The 26299-nt window shown below is 34.8% G+C and overlaps 1 protein-coding gene across 2 annotated transcripts in view; it reads right to left on the bottom strand.

Moving 5' to 3' along the window:
- Nucleotides 1-26299, bottom strand: part of LOC149415566 (apoptosis-stimulating of p53 protein 2-like) — a 693728-nt gene that overhangs the window by 532293 nt on the left and 135136 nt on the right. For both annotated transcript variants that reach the window (XM_089642762.1, XM_089642764.1), the window contains exons 3-4: nucleotides 4614-4758; nucleotides 1098-1187 (exon numbers count right to left, since the gene is read on the bottom strand). In XM_089642762.1, coding sequence (XP_089498888.1) covers nucleotides 1098-1187; nucleotides 4614-4758 — 235 coding nt within the window. The remainder of the gene's footprint in view (nucleotides 1-1097; nucleotides 1188-4613; nucleotides 4759-26299) is intronic.

Below are 26299 nucleotides of genomic sequence, written 5' to 3'. Positions count from 1 at the left end.
GTCCAGAAAATCACATGAAATCATTTAATAATTTCATCCAAATGTATTCCTTTTGCAGAAGGAGCTGAGGGGTAAGGTTTTCGAATACGTTCAAGAATACGTAATATCTACATAAAATTACAAAATTATATAAAAACTCACTCAAATGACAAATAATACAAAGAGAGGCCAGAGACACAAGCGACACAAATAGAGACACAAGTAAATCTACGAGAGCTGCTCGTTCCAAAATATCCCCAAAAAATTCCAAATTTAAATGTAACAATACCAGGACGATCTTTTCAAACATTCGCTTGTACCTTGATTTAATGAAGTTAGTAATAGATACGCAGATGTGGCGGATCTATTTAAAGGCACGAAAGGTAGGTACAAAAAGGCTGTACTATCATATATTTTCAATCAATATTAATTTAACCTAAGTTTACTTATAAGTTTTGTATGTACTTGTATCTCTTACTTTTATAACCTCAAGCGCTTGTATTCATTTTTTATTTTCGGATGAACGATCTAATGCCACGCTTAATTGTTATTTTTCTATATTTTAGTAACTTGTATTTTGACGTGTAATTATTGTTTATGGTATATTAAATACATAAATAATATAATTAGCTCAACTAAATGTAATATTAAATTATATTTAATTATTATATATTTTAAATGTAATATTAAAATATATAATAATTAAATGTAATATTATATATTTTAATATTACATTTAATTACAGTAATGACGTGTTGTCCATTTCACTAGGTGTGTTGAGATGTGATTTTAAAAATTGTGGTTGTTAGCTAGGTTTTTGTTTACACAACATTATGAAAATGACAGATAAAATAAAATCAGTATTTTTTTAACTATACAATTCATTTATGATTGTAGAAGATTAAGACGAAGCGAGAATAATTTAGAAGTAATTAAATTTCAGTTTGACAAAAACGCATAGTGATAAATGATAAGAAGAAAGCATGTGAAACTTTAGTCAAATGTACACACATGTAGTACATAGTATAGATGTAGTATACTATGTACAAATGTATGTATTTATACAAATGAACATACATGTAATAAATATACACACAGTAAGCATTATAAAAACTTACCAGTGTTTGCGTAACGAAGGATGAACTTGACTCCATTCTCCTGCGACAGAAGAATATCCAAGGGTTTCTCATCCTCGTGTAGAACTCGAGCTGAAATATAAACCATCCATCAATCCAAGATTGCCAAAACAAATAATAAGTCTAATGATTTCACCCTAATGGTACAAAGTTCTTCTGAAGGACGACGAGTAAAGCATTATTATTCTCAGTCAATATAATATTTGTCGTGATAAATAAATAGCGCTTAGTTTCCCTAATATCCTGAGACCGAAAGCAGCCAACCTGACGGGCAATAAATAAGGCCTCGCTGCGGAAATCCTTCAGATATTATAGTCATTTATCATGTGACTGATACAGAAAGGATATACAATAATCCTAGATGTATCAATTATCCCATCTCTTCTTAAATAACCCTTAAAGATACGGCGTGGCTCACTTTACTGAAGCCTTTTTGGCTCGGTTTTCCCGAGCCGTTTTGCCATTTTAGCAAATGCGCAATGTACGCGACTTTTCGCAATGTACGCGACTTTTTTGGGAATTTTGTAAAACTTTTCATTTATCAAAATAAGACTTCTGTTGGATGGATGGAAATTGTGGAAGAATCCACCGGGAAGGTATCAAACAATACATAAATAGGTACTTGGTGACACAGAGGATTGAATTTGTCTGTAGCAGATGAACATGTTTAAATTCCACGGTAATAAATACCCCGCGCCCTGAAACGAATTCTTTAAAAACTTTTAACCTTTTTAAATTCTTAAAACTGCACACATGAAAACAGATGACTTTAAAGTTAATGCTTTGTTTAAAAATACTAAACCTGGACTGCTTTTGAAAGAAACCCTAAAATATACAAAACATCGCTAGGTCACTTTTTATGTTTTTAATTCACACTATGTGTACCGACTAATTACGGGCCGAGATTACAGAAGTAAAACGAAGTCAATACCTCACAAGAGTCACAACTGCTTCCCACCGTTTGGAGCCAACGAGACTATGGCCCCACTATTGGGGTATGTTGTGAGGCTGAATAAAGGGAGAGGGAAAGAGATGGGAAAGTAATTTTGCGATAAAAATATACTACATTATCCTTGTTCGGAAAATTGCAAGTACTAATTAATTGAAAAAGTTCGTTTCTTCCTCGTTCTACTGGTTAATTAAATATTTATTTACACTGGAAAAATTTAGCGGTCTACATCAAATAATATTTTTTTTATGATTTTTATAGCACCGTTTTTTTGCAAAATCACCTCAAGGGCGCAAAATGTATGTATACTATGATTAATTGACTATTTTCTAGATACTACTTTTATAAAACTTCCAGAAAAAAACAATTACTAATAAAAGGTTTTTACCATAATAAATATATATCATTAATAAATACAAATAAAATTCAAAAAGGGCAATTCCAAATCAAATGTATATAATATATGAAAGGGATTGCGAAAACTGTTAATCGTTTTGCAAGCAAACTTTACTTGAACGCGTTTGAATATTTATACTCAAATTAATACACATACAATATACCAAATTAGTCCTAAATACAAAGTCTCAGACAGAGCGGCGAAAGCAACATTGATCACACCTGTCACGAAGATCAACGAGTTATCAACAAGTTTGTTTACGCATTTCCCATTTCTAAATCTAATTCGCAAGTTGAAGTCATTCGCATTAAATTCACCATCTAGCAGAAAGCTTTCTAGAAAGAGGTAACTGTAACAACTAGTTATTATTCAGTTAAATGTAAATTTATAAATACAACAGGCTCCCCGGGTAGCAGAAGTTGCGGGCAGGTCAACTCTAATCGTTTGTTCTGTACTTGGAAATACATAAAATGGTTTTGTCTGATAACTTTGAAAGGTGCCAGAGGATTGTAATGTACATTTTTATTTCGTGGTTTGAGCGTTCAGATAATATAAATAATTTAAAACAGAAATAAATATTATGCGGTTCCCATTATTTAAAAACATGTAGGTACTACCGAACATACAGTACAGAGTTACAGACCTTATCCAAAACGATCTCAAAACACTTTCGAGTATGTAAACTCGGCCATCTTGACAAATCGGCAATTTCCTTATTTTTAACACTTAATTGAAAACTACCATTACTTTAGATTTGTTCCTGAAGTCCTGGAAGCATCGCGCATATGGAAATGCGAAAAAAACCCAGTAAAATCAATAAATCACATAGATTGATGGCTACAACACAACTAAACAGATTATCATACTGAAATACCGGCCCAAGAGGGTTAAAGCGCGCAAGAAAGTATCGTTTCTACACACATGAACACACACTTCTACACATCTGTCTTGATGATGGAAACTGTACCTCTGTCCGAAACGTTGGCTAAAGAAGGATGAAGAGCAACATGGCATAACACCCCAAAAATAAATCGAGTCAAACTTTTGGTTGTATATATATTGAGGAACGGGACGCCTGTGCGTCTACTACAGCTGTGCAGATCTGTCGACGCGGAGAGGGCCAAAGGCGCAACTCGAACGTCAAGCGCTATATATACAGGATGTCCGGGGGTAAAGTGCACTCACTTCGTGAGGTAATTCTACATGATAGAAGTAAAAAAGGTAAAAAACTTTAACTTTTGAAAACTCCCCCTTTTTTTACTACTAATTTTTCAACATTTTTTCATACAAACAATTCAACTTTTTTACAAAAAAAATCCTTAAAACGTTGGAATTTCGAGAAAAAAAACAATTTCGGAAAATTAGGAAGTCAACTTCCTCACAATCAATAATTAAATCTTTTTCAGGATAATATTAAGGTATAATCCAACAGTAAGTACGTCAAACGTCGGCTCTCCACCCGGCCGCCAAAACTCTTTGCGATATATTTGTTTAAATTCTCACTAAAATTGGCAATGGATCTACTCTAGATGAGAATGCATTTTTTATTTGAAATATATTTCTTCGTGTTTATTTTAATAATAATTATTTTATTGTCTTTTTTTATTTTCTTGTTTACTTTCATTTTCACTTCCTTCAATAAAAAGAAATTTCGAATCTGCCAGTCATCCCGTGATGCCTATTATTTTTTGACATTTATTTATCATTGATACGGTTGTTTATTTTAAAAGCTTTATCAATATTGTACTTCTCGGAATACGAATTTTTCAACTTATTGTGGGAATACTAGTGCACTTATACGTTATAATAATAATAATAATAATTGGATAATTTGTAGAGCGCCGTTTTTGTGAAAAATCACCTGCGATAGTTTTTAAAGTTCTACTATAATTTTTTATAGGATTTATATTTAAAGTTGTAAAACACCTCACATAATCATACAACCGGAGAAAACAAATAGACAAGCTAAACATACCTAAGTGCAACAATACCACAAACAAACTATGAATGTTTAGCTGTAATGTTATACTATAACAAACAAAAAAATGTTTTTTTTATAATTTAATTTTAAATTATGTTTGGTTAGGTTAGGTTAGTTGGGTTGGATAAGGTTTGATAAGGTTGTGTAAGTTGGATTATGATCGATAGTTACCGATGTTGGCGTGATCCACCTTGAGCAGGTGGCAGCGTTCCTCCCCGGGGTCGCGGCAGCACTCGATGACGTCACGGCACGTGGTGGTGGGGGTGACGGGCACGTAGGTGCCCAGGTCCCCGTCCGACCACACGCGGATTATCATCTGATGAAATACAACACACATTAGTGATAAAATATGTGAGAGAAACAGAAATACCTAACCGAATACAGTACAAAAAAACATTGTAAATTTCAAACTTATTTGAAAATAAAATAAATTGGGAAGGAAAAATGTATGAGGGATACTTTAAAATCTAGGGATCATTGTGTCCAAGAGTGACCAACATAAGAATCTATCTCTCACGCTGCGGTGCAAGGCGATAGGCTGTGATTCCAGTTGGAGAGATCAAATTCTCTTTCTCAAGGAGTCTCTCCCCACCCAGCCCGCTATCAGTAGGTGGACGGACAAATACGCCGCCAAGACTTGGACAAACCTCAAACCCTGAACCCGGGTACCCCTGCTAAGTTACACAATGTAGTGAACAACTTAGGGTGATTTATAGCAGAAGTTATCCAATAAATGATTCCCGGCACTCATACCGGCCTCCCAAATTTAAGGCCCTGATGAGAAATCAGTATTCAGACTCGAAGCCTTAAATGCTTAGCCACATTCAATAACCAGGTACCTGCTACCCAACCTTCCTCTTACACTTCCCTCCCCGATTTCTTTTAGCCTTACAATATTACGGAAATGGGTATATATAGATATACATAGATACCCTTTCCCTCGTAAGGTTGGGAATAGTTCGTACATGAGTTTTCGGCGTATAACAGTTTTCTGTGGTTTTAATCTCTCATCCCCGAACATCTTCCTTCCTGTTTTGCTGAGAAGATTAAATTTGTTTGATAATCTACCTGTTTATATTAAGTATGTACTACAGGAGTGTGGTTTACAGGCCCAAGCTCATTAAACCACGCAATTCTTACGAAAGCTCCTAATTGAATTCGCATAATTGCTTTTTTGGCTTGGTAAATTTACGAGGAAATGCTGAAATATCCACTTTTCTCTCGCGAAATGGAGATAGCCCATCTGGCCATCAGGAAGACACAACCTTCTTTATCTAATTTAGTCCCTTTCTTTTGGAGCTTCCACCCCTTATCGTGTCCTGCGCTCGAAGATATGACACGTAGCTGTAGAGTCGTGGAGGAAATGATAATAATCAGAACTCGATAAAAAGGTCGGCTAAATACTTGACTTGTGTATTTTTCTAATTAATGTTTTAGACGGCGGAAAACTTTTTCAATATAACTCCTAAAGTCAGACCCAAATGAAAATGAATTTAGAATAATCAATGGTGTCTGTTGCTCTCTGGGAAATGGTATGTTATGGCTGATTTGAAGTAAATAATTACTGATAGCGGATAGTAAAATCGGTTAAATAAGTCAGTTTAAATTAGAATTGCAAGGAATCCAAAATACCCACTGCAGGGGTGTTTTCTAAATATGAGATAATTCATCAGAATTCGAATTATGTAACTAATTACTAAATTAAATCAGTAAATCATTATAATTTAATTAGATTGTGTGGTGAACTGAATGAAAAAATATATTTACCTTTTGACGTCTGGATGCAAATTAAAATTTAAAAAATCTTCATTGTATAAATAAAATATAAAGTATAAACGGAAATGCTTACAGGAAAATCCTATTTAAAGTTATCCCAATGGGTGCTTTTATAATTACTATAGTTACGGCACGGAAAATTTCTAATTATCGATAAAATCTTTTAACATTTTAGTTTATATTACAGAACTGAAATGTATTTTTTTCAATATAACATAATATTATGTTATTATTAGCAATAATTATTAGCCTGAAACACAAATGTAAATTGAAAAAATCTACAGAGAAAAAATAAATGTCACCGACGGGAATTGAAACGGAACCTTCTGATTTCCGGTCAGGTGCACGGAAACACTGTGCTACGTCGGCTTATTTTTATCCGCCAAATAATTAATTCTAAAAAATACAATTATTTGATTCAGCAATTATTGCTTTTTGATTTTTTTCCTCTCACATTCGTGCTTTGCACATACCTTGTTTTGTAAACATATGTTTTCCTTAAATAAATAATAATAATAATATGTATCCAAAAAAAATGAGGGACCAACGAACGAACAAACATTTTTCACCTGGCTGCCACAAAATCATCTTCGGTATAGCGATGGGTCGTTCATGAACGAGCCGCACAAATTAGTTCTTTTTGATGAGCCGTATTCGTACGACTCCTGGTAAACCGTACCACGGCTGAATTATTTATTCTTTTTTAACAGGAGATATTTGAGAAAAAATGTATTGATTGTTAATACATTCTCAGAGATGCGAACGGCGTCTGACAGTCCGATATCCAGTCTTGGAAATGTGAATCCTACACCTACACTAACTACCTAGCATCTTATTTTTTATCCGAAACACGATGCGGCGTATCGATACCAAGAATCGTACGATCACTCGTAAGCTGGGTGCTGGGAGCTTTATTGGGGGAGCCGTATCGGAGGAGCCGTAGCGGGGGAGCCGTAAAGGGGAAGCCGTATTGGGCAAGCGCAGTATTCTGATTGCTCATACGCTCTGAGATTAGGGCTCCCGTTCAATTGATGCGTGAGCTGCTACAGTGGCTCCCGCTCTTAATAAGTTGCATCGCTAGTTTAGTAGCGACCAAACGGCACAAATATGTTTGTCGATCTCTTCATAAAATTCAAACGTGAGAATGCCATCCATTTGCTGCCATAATATCGTATTTTCACTTCAAATAAAAATATTATAAAATACTCGTACATCATAATATTACATCCGATTGGTCGTAAATTAACGACTTAATGTTAGCTGAGATAATAGTAGTAATCCGTCGCAGCCAGAAGCCAGAAATCATCTCACGGATGCTGCATAATATAGTAACGACCAGGTAGGTTCAAGGTAGGGTATGCTCATTGCCCTCCCATAGCTAAATCCAAGGATGAGGTTAGTCGGAGTTGGCGGCGTTTGGTCCATTGTGGCATTTTTTCTGACACTGAAATCGTTCACGGTCACTGAGTTATGATTAAACTTTAATATGCCTTTGGGGTAAACGCTCAAGGCTGAGAGTTTTAAATATGTCTTGGTCCAAGCGTAATTTCGGATAAAATAATCAGAAAATAATTCGGATAAAATAGTTAATTGTGGATTAATGTACTCATTGTTCACAGAACAGAAAAGTCAATTATTATTGTATTTTACAAGATTTTAATTTTAATTCAGGCTCACAACATACTCCAATTGGGGATGCCATAGACATTTCTGCCTCCGGACGGTTGGAACTATTGTGCGGTACTAAAATAAAAAATAAAAATAAATTGAATATAAATTTGAAACAAGTTGTATACACGTAGGTTTGAACCGACCTGTTATATTAGTATACACGTAGATGTGAACCGACCTGTTATATTAATTACCTGTTATACACGTAGGTTTTAACCGACCTGTTATATAAGTATACACGTAGGTTTTAACCTACCTGTTATATAAGTATACACGTAGGTTTGAAACGACCTGTTATATAAGTATACACGTAGGTGTGAACCGACCTGTTATATTAATTACCTGTTATACACGTAGGTTTTAACCGACCTGTTATATAAGTATACACGTAGGTTTGAACTGACCTGTTATATTAATTACCTGTTATACACGTAGGTTTTAACCGACCTGTTATATAAGTATGCAAGTAGGTTTGAACCGACCTGTTATATAAGAAGTATACACGTAGGTGTGAACCGACCTGTTATATACAAAGTAGATTTGAACGTAGGTTTGAACCGACCTGTTATATAAGTATACACTTACATAAGAGTGGATCTAGTACTCAAAAGGCAGTCAGCAAACGTATCCAAAGGGCCCTAAAAAGGGGAGGGGGTGCAAAAACCAATGTTGAATAAGATTTTTTTGCAAAAAAATTATTTAAGAGGAATGTCTGCGCAACCTTTTTCATGCAAATATTTTACATATATAAAAAGAGTTGCGAATACCGTTCATTAATCCTAATTCCTCAATAATCTCGAAGCCTGTGGAACTATAGTATCCCCAACACATAGATTTTTTTACACGGTATAACGAATTGGAGTATCTATGGGGTATAATATGGAATATGAATTAAAATATCCACAAAGACATACAAATTTGGATAGAAATCATGTAGTACTTTCTTTGATGAATATTTTAGTATTTTTTTAAACGGAAACCTTTAAATCATATCAGCTTAGTAGAAATCATACTCAGGCGTAGCGAGTTCAATCAAATGCTAGCTAAGTTTTTGCAAAACCATCATTTTCCGCTTATAAAAATGTTGTTCTATGAAAAAGTTTCCTGTTAAAAGTCCCGTGTCCTAAATGTGTATCATTTTGGCGCCTCCCTCCGAGGATGGCGCCCGATGTACCTATTTGGTTTACATATTATTGAGTTCTGAGATAACCATAAACTCCACGGCCATTCTTTGAACTGAACAACCGAGGAAGGTTGTTACAGATCAAAGGTATTTTTGCAACTGACTGCGTTCTTACCATTTTAAAATACCATCCTTCTAAAATCTTAATAGAATTCCATCGAAAGCGTTGTTCAAATCAAAGCAAATATCTGACTTATAAGCAAGCGTGCTAACTGTGAACCACCGTATTACATCAATGAATGTTTAAAGGAATATTTGAAGACCAACATTTATATAAATGTGTGGGAGTAAAGACAAAGGCGGAAGGAGAAGAGATCTCATTGTTCAGAGACTGGAGAAGTGAGACGGGGAACAGGCAATTTGGTTAAGGAACGCATAGATCTCCGGCGAAACCGAGCGCCAAGAATGATATTATACCTCGAGAACAATGGATCGCCGCCTTATGTAAATTACTTCAATTTTTTACTGAAACAAAGTTCAATAAAATAAAGATAACATAAATTTTGCTGGCCGTTATATCGCTGCAAATTACACGGGCTGATTGTTCAAGTATTTAAGGTGGACTTGCGTGATGAAAGAAAAGCAAAAATGAGTATATATTTTACTCGTTAGCTCGTTTTCTTATCAGCCTTCGTCTAGGGTTAGAGTATTAAATTGAAAAGATGGTTTTCCAACGAAAACAGCGCTATGAAATTCGAACAATTATTTTTTTCATAATGCTTCCGATTTTGTTGTCCGGGTTAAATCTTCCCCATAGGAAATACTAAACCCTTCCACTCACTTTTCCACAAATGTGCTAGTCAATCAACACTATGCAAGGGCATTATATAAGTAAAATAAATACAAAACAATACAAGAACAACAACACGTCAACTCACCAGAGATCAAATGGGAAAAAAAATTCACCGACTCCAGATATTTTCAAAGGGTTCGGCTCGGTAGAACTTCTAACAGGGCCTATAAATCCTACTGATCCCTCAACATAAATATTTAAAAAATCTTTCGTTATCCTACATGTATTCAAAATGACCGACTTTTGCATCTTTATATATAAATTTTTTGATAGATCTAATACGCCTAAATTTTTAATAAGAGAGCTAGGTATAATGCCAGTAGCCGAAACAACGAATGGTAATATTTTTATCGTCTGAGAATGCCAAATTCTTTTTATTTCGTTTCCTAAATCTGTGTATTTTCTTATTTTTTCATTAACAGATTGTTGAATGTTACAGGAATTTGGAATAGCGACTTCAATGATATAAGTTATTTTTTTTAATTTTGTCATGTAAAACTATATCGGGTCTATTATGACTAATTGTTCGGTCTGTTAATATAGTTTTATCATAATATATTTTATAAAATTCGTTTTCTAAAAATGAATTTGGTTCGTATTCATAATATGGTACTATATTACGGCAGTCAATCAAGTTATGTTTAATTACCAAATTTTGGTGAATTATTTTTAAAACTTGATTGTGCCTAAATGTATACTCGGACGGTGCTAATATAGAACATCCCGATATAATATGTTCTATAGTTTCCGGAAAAGCCAAACATTTTCTACACAAATCATCAATTTGATTTGTATCTTTGATTATATGCTTTCTATAATTTTTAATATTAATGACTCTATCCTGAATGGCAAGCATAAATCCTTCTATTTCTGCGCTCAACTCTCCAATACTCAACCATTTGTTTGACGAAAATTTGTCAACATACGTTTGGTTAAGATAATTGAAGTGTTTTGCGTGTAAAATTTTATTTGACTATTTTTATTTATTATTACTACCGCAGTCCCGTGAACAATCACGAGATATAAAATGATTTTTTTTAAATAAAAGAAAAAATATACAATTAAAGGTATTTCTTTTAAATAAATATAAAAAAATAATCATGACTGACACTGACTGTCTCATTTGGGGGGAAATCTGATAGTATATCAAAGGAAATGATTCAATATTTATGAAAATAACTCAACACAACGCTATCTGAAATATCTTCCTCAACCAATATCACTTTCACACAATTTAGCGAGAGATATCGGCTTCCTCGTATTTCATCGAACTCAAATCATTTTGTGAAATTCAAAGATACTTGGTTCAATGGAAGCTGATTCATTTATTTACAAAAAAAAACAAGGCAAAAATAAAATGGGTGGTTTTTTGGGAAAAAATATCTACTTTCTTTAACACTACAAGGGTAGATGTCCAGATCTATATATGGATTAAAAAATAATTACCAACCTTCAAATCAATTATCTTGTAAATCAACCAATAAAGGGAAAACACTTACGAATATGAAAATCAACCAAATAAACCTTTTCTTTTATCTCAGCATCAGTGCGTATGTTTTACCCATTCAGTAATACAGCGGAGATTATGCACGTAGGAACATCATTTTAGAGGACATGTTTGAATTTATTTGTGGGCACCGATAGTATTGAAAGAATAAAAAGTATTAAATAATCGCCCGCAATCCGGTCTTACTCCGAAAATTTCGCAATTGCAGTATACTCTTACTATGTGAGACAAAGTACTCTTAGAACGAGTTATTTAACAGAATTTAAACAATTCATTTAAATTCAATGTTGATTTTCACTTTATGTGAAGGTTCTATCCAAGTTCTGTTATTATTTCAGTTTTGTGAAGCAACTGGCTAATAATTATATAATAATAGAATATGAATAGAACCTTCAAATAACTTGAAAATCCACTTTGAAATTTTATGAATTGTTCAAATTCTGTGTAACAACCCGTTCTTAGTACAGTTTTTTGATAATTCGTCAAAATAACAATTTAACACACATTTGAAAAGTGATATAGTCATGAAAAGTCACGAAACAAAAACTAGGTTATATAGGTTATTCAGTTTAGGTTAACATGTTAGTTTTTTCATCGCTTAATGACTTTATATCACTTTTAAAGGTGTGATTGTTATTTTATTAAGTTATCACGGAACCGTCAATCATAATAACATATGTGCAGATTAGATGTCGTGAAAAGTACTTGTAATAATTAAACAGAAGTGATACCGTATTGCACTGATTCATATTTATAATTTTTTTTTTTTAAAGAAAGACATACATTCCCGGGTTACGAATAAACTGACAATATTTGAAAAACTCCAACTACCACCATTGTAAGCTGAAAATGTTGCTTGTATTGTTATGGAGGACTTAGCCAGCCGAGGAATTGAACACACTACGCCTGGGTGGGATCCAAACGCGATGTCAACTCAGCCACCGACCGGTCAATAATAATACAAGATGTCCGGGCGCAAAGTGCACTAACTTGGGGGGAGGGGGGGGGGGTGATTCTACATGATTTTAGAAATAGAAAAGAAACATAACTATTTTCGAAATTTCAACGTTTTAAGGTAGTTTTTAGGTAGATATGTTGAATTTTTTGTATTGGATAATAAATACCTTTACTTCTACCATCATGTAGAATCACATCCCGAAGTTAGTTCACTTTACCCGGACACCCTGTATATCAAACTAATCATGACGTTATGTGACTAATAGTTTGATAGTGGAATTATTGCTATCGTGCATTGCTTTATGGTGTTTTCACACTAACGACGTATAGAAATCCTTAAGTCTAAACTTAAGCATTAGGGCGCACAGTTTACACCAGCGCTGTGCAAGCGAGCTCCCTACAGAGTATCGGACCATACCAAAACATTGCGAACAGGCGGAAGTTAAAAAATACGTATTTTATAAATTAATAAAAATGTTCAAGAAAACAACGAGAACATAAGTTTTTAGGCATGACCTTTCGAAGATAACCTAATCAAGTTTATATATCTGTCTCTTTCGGCACCCTTGCCCAGATAAGATAAAGATACCATCCCTTTAAAACACTTATTCCAAAAGTAAATAAAAGTTGGATGTATCTACCCGCCCGCGCCCGGCGCCGTCGGATAACAACCCCATCCTGCTTGCTTGTCGCTAGTCGCTTGTTGCGCGACACTTCCTAATGACCAGAACTAACTTTTCACAAGTCCGTGATACTACTTACTTACTTCTCCAACTTTTGTTCGTGAAGGTTGAACCTTCTTTTGTATCCACTTGAAACGCTTATTAATAACTTCATAAGAAGTCATATTTGCCAAGGTTAAGTTAGGTTTGGTTTGGCTGCGTAAACTTTTATTAGTTACCCCGCAGGATGTAGTTATTTCTCAGGTAAGATTACGTTAAGTTTGGTTACGCAGGTGGATTAATATCACATAATGGTTACATGATCTGACTCTTGTGGCAAAAGGAAAAGTTTTAGTTGGTATAGTTAGTTTTAGTGGTCGGACAAACCATAAGTAATTCCTTTGATTCCAACTTCCGTGGATTTAGTCAGGATATCATACTTAATACTTGATAATGAAGTATTTTAAGATTATTTCGGGCGTAAAATATAACGTTGAAGAAAACGTTTTTTAAACAGAATACCTTCAACGTTTGTAACTTTTATTAGGTTTATCTACAAAAGCATAGTTTTGAAATAAACGCAAATAAAAATTGAAATGCTCATATGCCCAAATGTGTCACTTGTATGTGCAAGAGAGAGCTTTGTGTCACTAATAAATATGACTATGGCATTACCGAAACAACGTTTAACTCGGACCAGTTTTTGTGGTTCTGTGATCCTAAGCCCCGATATTTGATAGGGTAGATAGGTACATCTAGGCTAATAGTGCCTTAGCTCTATGAACAATAGACCTAGCATCCAAAAACGGTTTATCTAATTTTCTCTTAATTAAATCAAAACAAAAAATTTGAAATTTCTTAATTTGATCAAAACAAAACTTAAATACCTACCTTCCTAATGAAGACCCATAAATATTTTAAATAACGTTTTTTAAATTTCAAATAAGTTATTTGTTCAAAAAATAGTCCCCATCTCTATAACAATTCTTTTTTCAAACATTCTCCATGTCTGTAGGTATCTCATAATATTAATGATTCCGATGTGACAGCTTGTTGAAGAAACCAAGATCATGCGAACTAACGAATATATATAGGTAGTATCCAAACGGGCTACCATATTGATCCGGAACCGGAACGTAACAAATAAATTTTCAGATGAAATGCCAAATGGTTGAATCACGGGGGAATAATATATATTTCCTGCAAAATTAAAACATCTACGCTCAGACAAAATACTAGAAAGAATCGTAACATTCACTTAGTAACGCAAAACGACATTATTTTTAGTTATATGAATATGAGAGCTTATTTTTAAATTCTAAAAAGTTCTCTTGGCTTGGTGTTTTACGAAAACACAAAATAACCTTCATGATTTTAATTAGGTAGGTACAGCAATATAATTAAACTTCAGAACTAGATTGTTCTTCTTTTGCAAACAACGGCGTTATATAAATCAGCCAATATTATGATTATGTATAGTAGTACCCGCCACGCGTTACTGTGGCTCAGTCTGTCTGTGCAGACAGAGAATAGCGCATGTTGCTTTTCGTCCAACAGATGGCGCTGTTTTTTTTTATTTTTTTTTTATCTTGTTTTCACAGGTGACGTCTAAATAATATAGGTATATGAAATAATACGCGTATTCGAATGCAATGTTTTCTCAATATTTCGAAGCAATCAGTGTAGAACTTTCAGAGATTTAAGATTTTTAACAAACATATATAGTATAGATATATAGATTTTGAAATCATGGTATTATTGGTATTATTCAAAGCTACCAGGTAAATCAGCATTATCTACAGTCCGTACTTTAGTGCCAGACGGATCGCGAAACGGAAGTTTTACTTTTTCCATGGGACTTTGAGGGGAGGGGTTAGAGGGTTTGTGGCGTAACAACTGTTTGCGCAGCCTGGGTAGTTCTTGTAGCTCATAATACGGCCTCGAAAAGCCGAGCATATTTATCGACATAAAATAATTAAAATTTTCATAGGTAGCAATCACTTTGCGGTTAGACACAATAATCTTTTAATAAAAACTACTCTGTTTGAAAAACTTTTATTAAAAAAATAGTATATTACAATAAAATCATAATCCGCTCGTCTCACCAGGCAATTCCTTTGCCACTTTACAATTATAGAAAATAAAAAACACGTGCAAACTCAATATTATATGTTTAAAATATGAACGTAAAAATTTAATAAAAATAATTTAAAAAATTACAGTTATCAAACTAAAATTACAACTAATCAGTACGTTTAAAATTGGCAAAAATATCAAAAATTGTACTGACTACATAAGTATTACAAAGTAATACAATGACAAGAGGAATAGTACGAATTATAAATAAAAAATAACAATAAATAAAGAAAAATTAGTAAGTAAGTAAATTAAGTACACAATAATAAGAAAAAAAGGTAATAATAAGTAATATGTCCATAATTTAAGTAGATACAAGGAGAAAAATATTTTTTATTAATTTATTAAGAATCTATTCTATCAAGGCAACGTGTTCTATACTTTCATGAATACGTGTTCCGACATCGTGCCAATATATTCGTAATCTACTGAAAGTTTATCAGGAAATCTATTAATTAATTCGAAAAGCCCGCTATTTCGTTTTTAACCTAAAATACCTATAATTTGAAGAGATTCTTAAAAAATAACCAACACTTTGTGTAATAATAATAGGTAAATTATGTAGCTAATAAGAAGTAGATAACTATTAAGATAATTAAGCATTAGTAAATAATAATAAGTAAAGTACATAATAGTATATGGATAATATCGAATATAGGGTTTCCACGCTGAGTTGTGTTGTCTTTATGCTAGTTAGGAATGTTTATGTACTTCTCTATCTAGGAGGCGTGAAGAGAGTCAGTTTTCAAATATGCCCTGGGTCCGGGAGGTTATTGCTACGCCATTGGAATAAATGGTTCAGGCGTACTGTAAAAAACATTGAGCGGTATTACAGTGGAGAATGAACGTCGCGTCGCTTGGCTATTTGTCAAGACTGCTTTTTACCACACGGAGTACAGAGTACAGAGTGCTGTCTTCAGTTCTAACAACAGGACGAGACAAAGATAAATTATAAACAGTCAGGAAACTAGTGACTAGACTAATAATGAACTAACATTTAAAGTGCAAACTTAGAAGAAATGATGAACGAGATCTCGAAATTTACAGGGGATTTATTAAAAAAAATAAAAAAATTCTCTAAACCATTTAAAGATCATATTATGTTCCCTCGTGCATATTTGAATTTCAAAGCTCTATAAATAATATTTCAGCTCATGATCAGTTTCTTCTTTACCCTAAAGACACGCGGGGCACGAGCCCAGAGGCCCCCGACCTGAGAGGGCCCTTTTAACTCATGGTATAGAAACATTATTTTGTATTTTTGTTCTTTTCCTGTATTTTTCGGCTTTTAAAAGGGTCTCCCAAACTTAGTGCAGGGCCCCCCAAACCAAATGCATTGCCAGCCCTGATGTGCGATATTCTGGAAAAAAAAATTTTTTTGACTCTACCCCCCTGGATTTGAAAATGAGGGGCCCCCAAACTCCCCCTGAATTGTTAATGACGTTGCTGTTATTGACGCCAGATCACCATGTTAGAGGGTTCTAGTACTTTAAACAAATAACCTGGTTTCTTGATCTGGTTCTTAGTTCTGTAGTAACTATCGAGTATATATTCTTTGTGCGTATTCTGAAAACTCTCTTGACATACCCCGAGTCAATTTTTTTTTCCTTTTTTCTATGTTTTCACCTCACAAGAGCGCCCCTGAATGTATAGTGTAAAGGAAGGGCAGCGTTGTGAGGGCGTTTAGATAGTGACACTATGGAGAGATTTATTAATGCGGGTCTTGAAGAGCCCCGGATTATATGAAGGAGGAAAAACAAATGCCGGTAACTCGTTCCAAATTCGAGCCGTCTTACTTAAGAACGAGTTGAAGAAGCGGCCCGTTCTCACGAAGCCAACCTCAACTGTGAACGAGTGTTCCGCTCGTGTACGTCAAGTTTCACGGACGTGCACCGGTACACCGAGGATCAGTCCTTTAAAATGCCTGGAAAACAAACTCAGCATATCTGTGCATTAGAGATGTCTGTTAACAATGGATTGTCAATTAGACGGGCTGCCCTCCTTTGCACATAATCAAGTAGGTTTATCAAGCATTGTGGGGCTCTCGCCCAGAGGTGGCTCCCAAATTCAATTGTTGGGCGTACTTGAGATTCGTACAGGGTCAGCAGCTGGTTAGTATTGAAGAAGATGCTAGCCCTATGTAAGACGTCCAGTTTCTTGGAAGCCAGATTTACTCGGGCTTCTATAGAACCCTTATACTGAAGCCGGTTTGATATACTTATTTCAAGCATTTCAATTGATCATTCAACCTGATTGTGTCATGTCTTCCTCGGGTGAACCCGATATTTTTTACCATTCAAATTTGAGTCATATATTCTCATTACACTCCAACCTTCGTTCATTTGCTCTAAATCTCCAAACTAGGTAATTGGCGTACTAAAAACACTTCTGAAAATCAAATATTTTGAATACATTAAAATATCGTTATTACAAGTTTCACGGGAAGCAGAAGCTAGATGGAGGTAGATATCATACGAAAAATTCAGTAACGATCAGACCGGTCCGTCATTATAATTTCGACCTTTCACTTTTAAATTTTGACGCAAAGGATTAACATACGGCAAATAGACATAATGGCGTGTAGGATTCCCTCAGTTCCACTTCCTGTTCCACTTCCCTTATCCGCTCCCCGTCCGTATTTCTTTCCACCGGAAGCAGTAATTAAACCTTCCGTTTCCGTCGGGCCGTAATTACTCGCTGCAGCGGCCGACAAAAAGGCCCAACTTCCGTCTAAGAGCTCCTTTCATCTTTAATTGAAAACGTGGCTGGCCTGCTGATGCCGGGCTCGTGGCTGTGGCAGTCCCGCTCTTATTTACTAAATAACAGATCACCTTGTACATAATAACCGACCGCACACCAAATTGAAAGGAAAAATGAGATATAATGTTTTTTAAAATTTTATATATATGAATATCGCACAAGAGTCCCAACGGCTCTAAACCGTTTGGAGCCAGTGAGACTATGTCATCCCCAATTGGGGTACGTTTTGAGGTCGAAAGTTGTGGGAAGGGGAAGGAGATGGGGAAGAGAAAGGTGGAGGGAGGAGTACCTAGTTATTCAGTTCAGATAACCATACACGGCTAAAGCCATTTCGAGCAACGTTTCAGTTCTGAATGGTGGTCTTACACCAGGGCAATACTGAGAGTATCTTCCACACTGGAACGTGCCGCAAATATACAATATAGCTTAGTAATTAAATGAGTAATTTTTTAAATAACACAAGTTAACCAAATTCAATTTACTTGCGCATGCCGGAATTTGAACCCGCGACCTCCAGCTTGCTTGTCGAGAGTCTTACACCTTGACCACGGAGGTCGTCATTAAATGACTCTGTCCTGATATTGTTGTTGCACTTCAAAATAATTTTCGATCGATTAGTTCTAGTTGATATGTTGAAGGTGAAGGCTCAGTAAATCAGGGCTATCTATAATTTCATTAACAATTTTAAAAATAAAAGTCACTGTTAAGTATTGAAACAGTTTTTGGATAATACCACCATTTTTCCCAACATATACTATCCATCTCCTTCCCTAAAAACAGCCTTACCCACATTGGAGAAAAGAAGATTTATGTTGCACTGTAAATTGTCACAAGTCAGTCGAATTCGTGTCGTATAACAAGAAGGTGCAATCTTAATATCGTCGTTGTATTATTCACATGCTTTGTGCTAAATATCAAAATTCTCTCGTTTTTCTCGTTTATCTCGTTTATGTGGAGGAAATTTCACCCGAACAGTGCAAGTGCAATGAGAGCCCTATTGCCCGGATTCATGGGAATTCCAGGTAGGCTGTTTCCTTCATTCCACTTTTCCCGTGATTTATTCAAAATCAATTGAATGAGCTCTTTACTGTCGTATTTTGATATAAATTTGATTTACGGTTCATTTTATGTGTAATAGAACACGTTACAGTCACGTCGGAAAGAAGTCTTCTATCTGAGAGTTTTAATAATATTATTTCTTTCATCAAGTAGTTGTAATTATCTGACTCTACCGAATATAAATAAATAATACTATATGTACCTCTAAATTCCGAATTACGTTCATGCATAGTACATATAGTTTTGTATTAGTGATTGTAGATGCAATCTGTTAGTCATAAGTTGATTATGACTAACAGATAACAATAACATACAACAATAACATTCAATGACAGCTGTCGTGTTTTTATTTCACTCTTGAAATATCTCAAAATAAAATAAAAAATTCTAGCTAAAATCTAAATATCTATATTTTAATAGCTTTAATAGTGAAGTGAAGTTATACTAATTAATATTTCGTGCCAAAATGACTACACGAGCAACTGCAAAAACACTAAATACTACGGACACCCAACTCCTCCAACTTCTTGACAAAAAGTTTGAAGAATTTAAGGTACAATTTCTGGAAATCATCAGAAACGAGTATAAAGAAGAAATCGAGGAATTAAAAAATAAAATATTAACTCTAGAAAAAAAATTGATACGAAAAAAAACAACAACCTTGAAAAAACTCTGGAACAAAACGCCGTAATACAAAGTGAATTTAAAGAATTACAAAAACAATTGGATGCTAACGAACAACACGCACGCATTAATAACATAGAGATCATTGGGATACCAGAAAAAAAACAAGAGAACCTGACGGAGATTATCAAAAGGATCTATTCAGAATTAAATATAGTAAGCGACGACATTGAATACGCCACCCGAGTCACCCCCAAGGAGAAGATTGAAGGAAGACCGCGGAATATTATAGTAAAACTAAAGGGCAGGAAACAGAAAGACGAAATCATAGCAGCAATCCGGACAAGAAGGGTCCTAACAGCAGAGGATATTAACTTTAATGGAAAACAACGGATCTATATAAATGAACATTTAACTCATAAAAACAAAGTACTCTACAAAAAGGTCAGAGAGTTTACCAAAATTAATAAATTCAAATTCTGTTGGATCAAAAATTGTAAAATTTATGTAAGACTTAATGAAAACACAAATCACCATTGCATAAATAATTATAATGATCTAGAAAAACTAAAAACATACAATATTTCCATCAACTAACTTTCCAGCAACTTTATATTAACTGCACTATATACTTAATACAATGGAATCTTTAGAATTATACTATCAAAACATAAGAGGTCTCAGAACCAAGACACATATTTTTCTTCAAAATGTATTACTAAACAACTATGACATTATATGTCTCAGTGAAACATGGCTTAACAATTCAATCTTTAATGATAGAACGTCCAAACCCTTGTCCTGCCGGAAGGAGCTTCCGGAAGGACAATTCGACGAGTGTGCGTCCTGCCAGCAGTACGCAATTTTTTGCGGTTTTTGTATGAATATAAGAGGCTGTCCTTCTAGCAGTACTCGACTTTTATGCATGTTAAAAATAGGCAGAGGTGACAAACTTTCTGTATTTTATTTAATAAAATTAGATATGGGCGCTTATTAACATAACAGGGTAGAAAATAAACAAGAAAATGAAAAAAAAAACGAAAGTGAAAATTGTATTTATTTTGAGAAAATTAAAAAAAGGTATAATAAAATAAGACATGGGCGCTTATTAATATAACAGGGTAGAAAATAAACAAGAAAATGAAGAAAAAAAAACGTAAGTGAAAATTGTATTTACTTTGAGAAAATTAAAAAAAGGATTATGCTGGAATTCCATTCGCGATATGGTAGGTGAAGCAGTTTCTTCCTGTCTGTGGAGAGCATAAAACACATCGCGGACCACATGTCTTGCAAAAAAAGCTCGCCTTCTGCTGTTTTTTGTTGACTCTGGAGCAAACTATACATTTGCGTTGAACTCTCTTTCTGTCATCTGATTTTGACAGGGCCTCAAGAATGTGTTCTCCGCTGTGAGCGATGTTCTCGTGTGGTGGCGGCTCATTCTCTTGTAGGTTATCATCGTCATTAATAGTTAGAGCTAATACCAGGTTGGTAGTAAACCACCTGTGAGACACCTGATCATGTTCGGAGCGAAAGAAATTATTAAAAACCAAATACGCATTCGTTTCTATAATGCCCAGAACTGAGGCATATATTCTATGTTCCCATTTTTGTGTGCCCCAAGCTTTCTCCAATGCCAATCCATCCTGCCTAATGTGATTGTGAATATCGATAGCCGCAGCCCCGTCAAAATATTGCTGGACTAATTTAGGCCGATCGACTTCTCGGTAAAATAAATTTCCTTCATCGTCCCACCTTCTTTTGCGTGATGGCAGGCCAGGCAGTGTCGTTTCGCAAGTGGCTACAAATGTATGAATCTTTTTGTCTCTCCAGGCACAGGCAGTGAGCTGCACAGAGTCTTTTTCTGCTGTACTCACAACAGATGCCCCCTTATGCGTAGGACACTGAGCTGCCATCTCAGACACAGGATAGAAACTATGTGCTGTCTTTACCAGTCCAATAAAATACAATCCAACTTTGAATAACTCCACAGCTGTTTTGACTGAAGCAAACCAAGAGTCACCAACTATAACTCTGCCAGAACCATACCATGGCTCTGTCAATCTCAAAGTAGTTGCAGTTCCTGCGCCAAATTCTCTTTGCCATTTCTTCGTACTCATTGCTTCTTTGCCCTCATTAATTTCCATTCTGATCATAATGTTTGTGTCACTATCACACGCTGTTTTTACTTCACAACCGACTCCTTTTGGTTTTCTTTTAATCTTCATAACTGCTGGCATTCCGTTTTTGAAGTACGCACCCCTTCCATACCAGGCGAACATGGATTCATCTACAGTTATTTTTGACCCAGGATGGATGGTATCTTTTAGTTTATCATTCACCATCGTTACTAATGTTCTAGTGTTACGCCATTTATCAGAAAAATCAAGGTCTGAGGATTGTGTGAAGCGCAATGCCATGAGAATGATCTCAAATCTTTGGCGGCTCATACCAAATCTTTGTCCAAAATTTGCAGGGGGATATATTCCATCAGAGGTGGTATTCCAATAGGATCGTCGATCTGGAAGTTCTTGAAGAGTCATAGCATATAATATGCCAAAAACAGTTAATAATTCCTTCTCGTTCAACAGTTTTTGTCTTGCTGGAAACGAATAGTTGGTGCAATGGACTATGTAACTAAGCTTCTCTCTCGGAAATATCATGAAAAATGCATCCTTGATACTTCGTGCGGGCCCCAATGGTACTAGCAAGGTAGCTTTGAAATAGCCTTGTTGTCGTTGATCGACACGTATTGCTTCATGAAAAGTCCAGGTAACACCCTTTGCAACTGTTGTATTTCGAGCAGAATTTACGTTGCTTGTACTTGAATTCGGATGTACTGAAATACTTGTCTCGTCATCTTCGCTCGAAGAAGAAGAACCCGATTCAGACGATGCTGAAAAAAAATCCATTATTAGTGATCAACAGACGCAAAGGGGTGTAGGTACTCAATATATTTAAACTTAAAATTATTTTCCAAATAAATATAAGCAATAATTATTAGCCAGAAACACCCATACAAATTGAAAAAATCTTCCGAGAAGAAATAATAACCGCCGACGCGTCGCGACGGTACTCACACCCTCCTGATTTCCGGTCAGGTGATCGATCCATTGAGCTACGCCGGCCTATCTCCTGTCCCGTCAAATTATTCAATATGTATTAGAAATATTTCGTTCAACAACTATTGCTTATTTTATTATTTCACCTAAGAACAACATACTTTATTATAGTAGGGAAGGCAATTTTACTTGCTAAATTCCCCACTAGATAGCGTCGCGACAAATTATGTCTACATTTTATTGGTGAATACTTAGAATTGTCAAATATTATTATTTTTCGTCGTCGGCAGTTATTATATCTTCTCGGAAGATTTTTTCAATTTGTATGGGTGTTTCTGGCTAATAATTATTGCTTATAATAATTTGTAATCCTTTGTGATATGCATAAAAACCTTGTCTTATAAACATTAATAAAGTTTATCAGTTAAAAAATAATAAAAATATTTTTAATACACACACACCCAGGCACAGACACACAGGCAAGCACGCGCCCACACACACAGACACGCAAATACATACGCATACATACCCATACAAGTCAAACTTAGCAAAGTTAATTTATGTTGTGCCTGTCAAAAAAAAATTGTCAATCACGTAAATAATGGAAACGAACAAGCAACCTCCAAGTACTATTTTTTCTATGGGAATATACTAGGCTTACTATAAACGTAAGCCTATGAATAAAATAAGAAAGTTTGTACTTACAATGTTCTTCATTTGTATTTGCTTCCACTAAATTGTCATTTTCGGTTTCAGCAATTAGAACTCCAACGGGCACGGTTGATATTTTTTTGTCAATTTCCCAATATACCCTTGCATAATTGTTTTCTAACTTTTTTACAGTGCCCCAACAATAACTAATGTCGTAATTATCACCAAAATGTTTGCGACTCCATGTGTTTAGGCCATCATTTTCGTCGAAATACGTGGCTTTGACGCGAACGCGGACCCCACGTCTTATACTCGCCGCCATTTTGGCCAGACTGATCGCAGAAATACGATTCAAAAACTCGCTGAATCAGAAAGAGACGCACTATGCAATGCAGTTAACGGCATCCTGCTAGCAGGCCTACAAAGCCGCATATAAACAAAAAACTTACGTCCTACCGGTAGTACGTAAAGTCCTGCTGGCAGGACGCTGGACGTTCTATCATTAATGAGGAACTTTTCGATCCACGGTACCATATTTACAGACGAGATAGAGATTGTCATAACCTCAATCAAAATCGCGGTGGTGGAGTTTTAATTGCAGTGTAATAATTACAATAACATATTATTCAATATCGACATCTTCAATTGCGAATTTACTAAATATAAAATGACCTTAAAAGAGTATTTCACTGATGTTTCTTGAATTGATGTTTCTGATGTTTATGTTTCTAGTATTTATATATTTATAATCCTGTTATGGTATGATTTATATGCACAACATTGTCTTCTTATGGTTATGGTTATGATATGATTTATATGCACAATATTGTTTGTATTCTTATGGTTACCAATGTATCGATAATCTTTTATTTTATATAAATTTTAGTTTTTTTTTCCCCTTTATTTTTGTTGTATTATTTTATACAATTCTTTTATTTTATATAATTATAACTTCACATTTCTCATAAATTTAATTATTTCTTCTAATGCTGTCTTACGTAAAATCACAAGGAGGAAATCCGTAATTGGTTTTATTTTGGCTATTTTACTTATGTACAATCTGTAAAAATATAAACTGTTGATTTCCCAAAAAAAAAAATGAATAAAAAAATGAATAAATGAATAAAATGAATTATATAGGGTTTTCCAATAAGAGGTGTGATTTTGAATATTAATTAAGGAATTAATGATTTTTATGGCCGGAATTGGATGGTATTGATCTGGACAAGGTTTACTTTTAACAAGACGGCGCCATTGATCTTTTACGGGAAAAGTTTCCGGACCGTGTTATCTCTCGAAGAGGTGATTACAATTGGCCTTCGAGATCTTGTGATTTAACACCTTGCGATTTCTTCCTTTGGGGCCACGTGAATGAAAGGGTCTACGCCAACAGCCCAGCGTCGATTCAAGACCTCAAAGATGGAATTCGTTGAGGCTATCGAGGACATATGGCAGCCACTTTGCGATTTGGTTATGGAAAATTTCATGAAAAGGATATGGTCCTGTAGGCGTGGTCGTGGTGGTAATTTGACTGATGTTATTTTTCACTATTAACGGCATATCTTTTTCTTTATAATGAAATAAACATTCGATCATTTATATTAAAAAATGGCATTTTTCTTTGAATATCAAAATAACACCTCTTATTGGAAAACCCTGTAGTTTGTCTAGTCTATAGTTAGTAATAAGAGAGTTAGATAGATCATTGTATCAATATAATATAGATTTGTACAGTACCCTTGAAATGCTTTTTACAAAAACGACGCTATACAAATCGTCGAAATATAATAATTTTTGTTATGGTTTCTATGAGTTGACCGAGTTGATGGTTGATATATCTTTAAAATTTATGCCGATTTTTTCTATTGAATAGGAGTGGATTTTAAAGTGATTATATGCGACTTGACTTCGACCTAAAGAAGAATATAAGATTCTGTGTTTTTAAAGTCTCTGCCATTACGGAGAATGAAGCCAAGCATTTATAATCCTTTACGTTTTACTGCATTGATGTGAGAAAGAAAATTAAATTTGGAAACGAAAATAATGCCAAGATCATTAATTTCATTGACAGAGGTGTTGTAATTTCTCAATAAAGCCTTTTTTTAGAGTGTTTTTGCGTGCATTTTAGCAATTTAGGAGGCGGGTATGGGAACAGCCACCCCGGGAACTATTCATTGAATAAACAACACCTCTGCCATAGGTCACACCAAGTGGTTCGCTACGTTTGATGTCTTAGCAGGGGTGCTTGGGTTCATGGGATGAGGTTTGTCCAGGTCTTTGGCAGCGGATGCGTTGGACGGATAAATCCATATGTCTGTCACGCCTGGACACACTGACCCCCAGATTTCTACCCACCCCTCATACCTTACCAGAATTTCCTCTTTTTCCTATCATAGGGCATGAGGAAAATTATTTTCTTCAGGGCCTCCTGTGTGGGGATAATGTAAAAAAAGTTACTTGCCGAACGTAAGAAAACAAAAAAACCGACAACTATTAAGTATAAAAATCGTATTACGTATTTGTTTTGTTCACATTGTCTTTGGCAGTGAAATCAGAGGAAAACCTAATAACGTATTCCTAGCATCAACAACTCAACTTAAAAACTACTGAAATTTGTTGGCCTGAAAAAGTTTTGTCGGAAATCCAATTGGATCATATTTCGGTCAAGGGATGAAACTTTTCTTTCAGGACCCTAATACGAAAGGCATGATTAATTCTGTTAAACAGAAACCTTAACCTTTCTTGTGTTTCCTCAGATATCACTGCTAAAATTAATTTATTCCTACAATAATTTTCTATGGTGAATGACATCGTGAATTTTTTTCGTCGCTTAGTAATTTATTAACGCAGATCCATGAAAAATCATATTATAATTGTAAGGTTTGTGAAGATGAAAGTTTATGTAAAGAATTTCACATCTGAACAAGGACAATACGAATCACGAACGACATATTCTATTCTATTATGTTTCAAACCAATTTGAACCTTCATCGTTGTGCACAAATTCATTCGAACGTGC

The sequence above is a fragment of the Hesperophylax consimilis genome, chromosome 18, assembly GCF_061612785.1.
Source record: "Hesperophylax consimilis isolate HC1 chromosome 18, BYU_Hcon_1.0, whole genome shotgun sequence".
Lineage (NCBI taxonomy): Eukaryota > Metazoa > Arthropoda > Insecta > Trichoptera > Limnephilidae > Hesperophylax > Hesperophylax consimilis.
This window is presented reverse-complemented; position numbering and strand designations above follow the sequence as displayed.